The 7,040-nt window shown below is 59.4% G+C and overlaps 1 protein-coding gene across 1 annotated transcript in view; it reads right to left on the reverse strand.

Annotated features, from left to right (window-relative positions):
* PPP6R1 (protein phosphatase 6 regulatory subunit 1) overlaps positions 1-7,040 on the reverse strand; it is a 15,656-nt gene that overhangs the window by 4,671 nt on the left and 3,945 nt on the right. Inside the window, exons 6-16 of the mRNA XM_007957290.1 lie at positions 6,873-6,986; positions 6,252-6,414; positions 6,019-6,171; positions 5,801-5,935; positions 4,600-4,664; positions 3,917-4,032; positions 3,686-3,771; positions 3,384-3,473; positions 3,217-3,314; positions 2,151-2,208; positions 1,895-2,070 (exon numbers count right to left, since the gene is read on the reverse strand). Coding sequence (XP_007955481.1) covers positions 1,895-2,070; positions 2,151-2,208; positions 3,217-3,314; positions 3,384-3,473; positions 3,686-3,771; positions 3,917-4,032; positions 4,600-4,664; positions 5,801-5,935; positions 6,019-6,171; positions 6,252-6,414; positions 6,873-6,986 — 1,254 coding nt within the window. The remainder of the gene's footprint in view (positions 1-1,894; positions 2,071-2,150; positions 2,209-3,216; positions 3,315-3,383; positions 3,474-3,685; positions 3,772-3,916; positions 4,033-4,599; positions 4,665-5,800; positions 5,936-6,018; positions 6,172-6,251; positions 6,415-6,872; positions 6,987-7,040) is intronic.

Genomic DNA, 7,040 nt, shown 5'->3' on the forward strand with positions numbered 1-7,040 from the left:
TCTAATCCTGATGCCACATTCTTCTTCATATAGTCCAATTCTTTGGATTATTTGCTCAGCATGTAGATTGAGTAAGTATGGTGAAAGGATACAACCCTGACATACTCCCTTCCTGATTTTAAACAATGCAGTATCCCCTGGTTCTGTTTAAACGACAGCCTCCTGGTCTATGTACCGATTCCTCGTGAGCACAATCAAGAGTTCTGCAATTCCCATTTTTCTCTATGTTTACCTGCGTGTATTGCTGTGTGCCACTGAACAGACTCCGACTCAGCCACCCCACGTGACAGAGTGCAGAGCCTCACGGCAGCTCTGAGGCTGTCATTCTTCCATTCCACACACACACAGCACCAGGTCTGTCTCCTACACAGCTCTGGGTGGGTCTGAACTGCCAGCCTCCTTGTCAGCGGTCAAGCACGTAAACGTGCCACCAGGGTTCCTGATGTACCTGTATGCCTCGGTGCAGACCCAAAAGAAACTCAGACAGACCTACAGCCAACACCCCCCCGAACGCTCATAGTAGCCCCACTCAGCAGCCAAGACCAGGAAGCTGCCTGAGGGCCCAGCAAGAGCAAAGGGACGAGTCAACAAGGACACGCTGGCTGTGCGGCACCAGAAACGAGCGGGCCACACCACCCCCACGGTGGCAGTGGGAATGAGTGGGCCGCACCCCAACAAGATGGGCCTCCCAAGTGGAGGCAGCTGACAGAAGCCAGACACCCAGCAGACCCTGTGTGGTCCTGTTCGTATCGGCCAAAGTCACCTATGGTGTGACCCACGGAGGGGCAGGGAGGAGGCTGAGGTGGAAGCGGCAGGGGTGCTAGTGCCAGCCGGCCCTGGCAGAGGGGGGGCCATCATGCTGCACGCTGGGTTAGGGACACCTTCCCTTTGATAAAAAAGCCAACTTAAAACATGCTGGTCCCCAAATTCAAAGCTAGGGGAAGGCTGAGGGACCAACAGTCACGTCACCAGGCTGGTATTCGCGTCTCCACGGCAGGTCTCTGTGGCACTGTGGGTGCACATGACCAGTGACAGAGGAACGCAGCAGGAGCACACACAGCCTTCCCAATGCAAGGAGTCCATGTCCACTTTGAGGGTGTGATCAAGCTCCTGTTACTGGAACCACCTCATGACCTTCTTGGGAAAACTTGCCCAGAGCACAGCTCGCGGGGAACAGAGCAGGGCACAGGGGAGGGCAGAGGGAGACGGGCTCTGGGCTCCCCAGGGCCAGGCCACTCCTGCAGCACCTGCCTGTGCCTTCCTACAGCGAAATGTCTACCTGGAGCCTCACGCGGCACGTGAGCCCCTACAAGATCAACACATCGGCTGCTACGGAACAAGCTGTTGATTCGAGTCCACCCACAGGCATCTGGGGAGAAAGGCCTGGCAACACGCTGCTAAAAAAGCACCCACTGGAAACCCTGTGGGGCACAGCCCTACTTCGATGCCCACACAGGGCCACGTCAGAGCTGGCATGTGGGGCACAGCCCTACTGCAACATACACACGGGGCCACGTCAGAGCCAGGATGTGGACCGCAGCCCACACAGGGCCACGTCAGAGCCGGTGTAACAAGTGAAACTCTGTGGGGCACAGCCCTACTGCAACGCACACAGGAACACGTCAGAGCCGGCATGGCAACAGAAACAGCAAGCCCAACACCTTGGAAGTGGGTTCATGAAACTCAACGAAGTGCCCCACCGGACACACCGTTTTCCTTGTTCTGTTCACTTGGGCGGGCAACTGTTACAAGGAGCCCCACCCACACGGCACTGGGACACTTGTGTGGCTACACTGTGTGCAGGAGCTTGTGGAAATGAGGCCACTGATGACCAGGCCCCAGACAGTTGACACATAGGCCTCTGCCCACCAAGGCAGGACTCAGGCCGACTCACCGGCTGCTCTGGCGTTGGCCGAGGCGGGCCCCTCTGGACAGCTGACCACCCCGCCAGGCACCGTCCTCGCCATCTGACTCCCCAGAGCCCGGGCCCTCCTCATCCCCGGCCTCCTCTTCGTCATCAAACTGCTGGATATGGTCCTTGTAGCAGATCTCTAGCAGGTTGGAGTTGGGCTGAGGGAGAAGGTGGGCAGGTGGGTTGCACTGCTGGTGGCCCCCCACTTGCCACCCCCAAGGGAAGGGGCCCCACTCACATTCTCGTCATCAGCATTGAGGGAGAAGGTGATGTTGGCCGTCTTGTCAAAGGGTGCACTGGGGGGAAGGCGAGGGACCGTGAGGTCAGGCGCCGTGGGGATGGACGCCAGGTGAGGGCCCACGGGACCGATCACCCCCGTCGGCTCGTTGGGCACCCACTCGCCAGGACCCTCTTCTGGCCGCACCAGGCTCGGCCTCCCTTAAACTCAAACTCACTAGAAGCCAGCATGGACAGCAAGAGGTGCCTGCTCCCGGGCCAAGGCTGAGCCTGGCCCTGTGCTGGTCGCCACTTTTTCATTTGTGCTTTTGTTCACACTACGCAGCAAATGCCGCTAATCCAAGTTCCTATGTGTGCAGCTCAGTGACGTGATGCCACCCTTCTCCTCATTCTCCTTCTCTGACATGTTCCTGTTCCGTGAATAGAAACTCATTGCCCCCCACCCCAAGGGGCCCATCCGAACTCTCCAGTTGCTGTTGGCAACTCGACCTCACACAGACAATCCTTAAAAGGACACGATGTCCAAGAGGAACGCTCCTCCCCAGTTAAACTGAGGTGCTGTCTGAATCTAAGGAGCCTCTGAGGGGTTGTCTGGTTGCAGGTTTAAAGATGATCTTGGGGCAATAGTTGCAGAGGTTCATCCTGCCTTCATGGCTCCAGAAAGGCTGAAACCCATGAGAACTGGAAATTCTGTTCCACATCTTCCCCCTTCTGATCAAGACTCTTCTACAGAACCTTTGATCAAAATGCTCAGTGATGGGAACTGGGCAGCACGGTGCTCTCTGTTACACCTTCATGAGACTATACAGGGCTGGTGAGGGGGAAGTGACCAGTCAATGCAAACCTCCTGGGAGACGACCAGGGCACCCGGCTCACCCAGCAAAGCCAGGCGCCAAGCCTGTGCCCCTACCTCAGGACACTGTCTGCCCTGCAGAAAGACAAAGGAGCCCCCCTGGAGTTCTACAAGGACACTGGTGGCTGGGCCACAGCACCAACAAAAAGGCAGGGTCCCAGTGCAGGGCTCCCCGAAGCAGGGACTGGGAAAGGCAGAGCATGGAGACACTCACTTCACACTCTCCTCCTGCTCCCCAAACTCCTCGTCGTTGAAACCAAAGTGGTCGATGAAGGCCGAGGTCATGCGCTGCATCTGGAAGTCCATGAAGGCCTGCAGAGGCAGCCCGGTCAGGCGTCGCCACGGCCAGACGGCGACCCCTGACCCCAGGGCCAGACTCACCTGCTGCAGCACAGCCTCCTCCGGGAAGCTGAGCTCCTTCAGCCGGTCGTCCTCATCGTCACTGGAGGAGTGCAGGGGGCGAGTGCTCACCTGGGAGGGGCCGGCAGGCGCTTGTCAGGGCTCAGGACAAGGGCCACGAGGCGAGGAAAGACAGGCAGCCATGGGGTGGGGGCCAGCAGGATGAGGGACAGAATCAGCAAGAGGGGACAGGTCCAGCCCAACCTCACCGGACTCCAGGCAGCCAAAGCACAACTTGGCCAGGCCAGGGCCCAGGAGCGCACCGAGCACAGGGCCTGACTCACCAGATCCACCGTGTTCTTCTGGTTGGTCTCTGCCAGTGGCCCCGCCACAAAGGCCTCCCACTGCTCCCTCTGCTCCTCGGGTAACTCTGCGTGGGGCGCAGAGCACAGCCGTCAGGGGGACGCGGTCGCAAGACGAGGAGGCCACAAGGGACCCGCAGGCTCATCACAGGAAGCTCAGCCCAGAGGGAAGATGAGGTTCCCGTGCCCCCGCCACAGCCCACTGGGCCTCACCCTTCAGCAGCTGCCCCAGCTGTTCAGCATTGGGCCCCTTCTCCGCATTCTGCACCAAGGCGTTGGCCACCCGCGTCAGGTGGCCCATGTAGCCCTTCCGGGGGCCTCCCCTGGACCTGGGCAGGGCACAGACCAGGCTGGGCACAGGTGCATCCTCGTCCTCCAGCTCAACACCATGCACTCACGGCCCACCCGGTTCCTCCATCCCGTCAAATACACACACACACACCTGGCTCCTCCATCCCATCACACAAAACACACACACACCTGCCCCATCCCCCCATCCTACACACACACATACACACACACCTGGCTCCTCCATCCCATCACACAAAACACACACACACACCTGCCCCGTCTGTCCCCCCATCCTACACACACACACACATATCCCCACCTGCCCTCTTTGTCCCCCTCATCATACACACAAACACATTTCCACCTAGCTTGTCTCTTCCCATCACACACACACAGACACACACGCAGATACATCCCCACCTGCCCCCTCCGTCCCCCATCATAAACACACAGACACACCCCCCCACCTGCCCCCATCGTGTTCACAGATACACCTCTACCTGCCCCCACATCGTACATACACACACACCCCTGCGTTGCCACTCTGTGCCCCTACCACACGCACACACATGTGCACACATGCAGCCGGCAGGAACGGCACTCACTGTACGCGGTCGTTCTCTTCCCAGGACGACAGGATCCGTGCCACCAGGCGGCACTGCTGCAGCAGCTACGGGAGAGGGGAGGTGGCGGGTCAGGGAGGGGATGTGGCCTGGCGGTATCTGGGGAGCAAACCCGAGCGTGCCCCCAGAGGGAGTGCAGGCCACGGGGGCAGGTGCGCAGGTAAGCACGCCTTTCTTTGGAGTGACCCTGTAACACGCCCGTAACACAAACTCATACACAAACACACACACTCAACCGCACATTTACATGCTCAAAGTGCAAATGTGTATGACCTCTCCCACGGGCCTGCTCACATGTACGTACATACCAACAGTCACTCTTTCATCCTCATACATGTGTTGGTGCACTCATGTGAACACACACATGCGCACATATGGCCTCAGTGCCTTCCAGACATGCTCGCACATGTAAAAACATGCTAAGTCACTCACCCTCATGCACACGTGTGAGCTTAGTCTCACACATACGTGCATACGCACATATCTCTCAGCCCCTCCCAAACACATGCTCACATATGTGTAAACACATACCGAGTTGCTCACTCGTACCTATGTGTTCGCTCATGTGAACACGTGTGTACACACATCCCTTGCCTGTGTCCACACGTGTAAACATGCCAACACTCACTCACCGTCATACACATGTATGTGTTCATGCACTCACATGAGCACACAAGATTGCTCGGCTCTTCACACATTCACATGCTAGTGCAAGCACACGTGCACACACACAACCTCAGGCACCTGCAGGGAGGTCTGCCCACCTGGCCCTCGAACCCTCCTCCTTCAAAGCTTTCACCACCCCTGCTTATTACTCCCTACACCACACCCTACGTCCATCATCACCAACTAAACAGACATGCCAAGGGGACGCATGTCTCCAAGCTGGAGACTGAACGACAGGGCCCTATACTCCATCAACTAAACAGGAGCGCCTAGAGGATGCATGTCCCCCACACGTGACCCAAGCTAGAGACTGAACAGCAGGGCCCTACACTCCATCAACTAAACAGGAGCGCCTAGGGGATGCATGTCCCCCACGTGCAGCCCAGGCTGGCTGCTGAAGGGCAGGGCAGGGCAGCATCCCAATGGGGTGCCTCAGCAGGGTCTGGAGGACCCTGTGGTGGCGGGGAGGCCCTGCCAACACCCCACCTCCCACACTCTGTGCCACAGCCCCGCTCACATGTTTGATGACAGGGTTGGGGACAGGGGCCTCGGAGCCGCTGTCAGAAGGGGGCCCCGCACTCAGCATGGCGCTCACACACATCTCCACCTGGGCGTGTAGGAAGTTGTTGAAGACGTAGTAGAAAAAGAGGTCCTGAGGGGACAAAGCAGCAGCTGCAGGGCCCCCACACAGAGTGGGGGCTGGCCCGGGGCGGGCCGCATCCCAGGCCTCCGTACCAGCATGGTGTTGGGCACGTCCAGCGCCAACAGCTCCTGCGTCAGGCCCGCGTCGTTGGCGCTCAGAGCGCTGGCCAGGAGCTTGACCACGTGCAGCCGTGTGCTCCCCAGCGGAGGGGCCAGGCTCCCCCACGTTGTCTGCAACGCCTCCAGCTGCAGCGGGGTGAGAACCTCAGTTGCAGACCCTGGGTGTCAGGAGCCCTCCCTGCCACTCCTCCCAGCACCCAGCCCACCTTGGGCGGCTCGAGCAGTAGCTGGTGGAAGTGGGTGAGCCGTGGCCGCAGGGCGTGCAGGGCACCGACACTGGACGTGGGGCTCTCCAGGGCTCCCTGGGCCAGCAGCTCCAACTGCCCATCTACGCTGCAGAAGAAGTTGTTCATGGTCGTGGACTCGGACCTGCAGCAGAGGACAGGAGTGACAGGGCACCGGGGGCTCACCCTGCATGCCCACAGCCCTCCAGTCTGGAACCACATGGGTGCACGGCCTGCTGGCAGGGCAGAGAGCAGGGGGTGCGGGGAGCAGGGGAGCTACTGGGGTGATGGTCTCGTAAGAAGCCTCTACTGCTGGTGAGGTGGAAGTGCAGTGAGTGCAGGCAGAGGCACCCACTCAACCCCAATGCCACCACCTAGCAGCAGTGGGGATGGGCCCAGCCAGCTGCTTCATTTTTAAGTCAAAGCCCCGAGACTAGGATGATCCCCCGTGAATAGAACAGCAGCAGCTGCCATGGGTGGGGTCACCACAGGACAGGGACACAGTACACATGCTGGGCAACAATTTCACAAGAGGGCCACCAAGACTTAGGGCCGGGGAGTGGGGACCTGCGTGGCAGCTGGGCAGGTGGGGGGTGACCTCACCTGGGCCTCCTGGGCTCCAGCAGCGTCAGCAGCACCTGGATCCCGTGGACGATGACAGACTGGCTCTGCTCCCCCTCAAACATGTTGCTCAGGAGCTGCTCAATGGTCTCCTGCCTGCAGGGGGCACGGGAGGAGAGTGAGGGGGAGTGGGGAGGAGTGAGGAGGGGA

This window comes from Orycteropus afer, unplaced genomic scaffold (assembly GCF_000298275.1).
Source record: "Orycteropus afer afer isolate SDZICR_OR568_19922 unplaced genomic scaffold, OryAfe1.0 scaffold00726, whole genome shotgun sequence".
NCBI lineage: Eukaryota > Metazoa > Chordata > Mammalia > Tubulidentata > Orycteropodidae > Orycteropus > Orycteropus afer.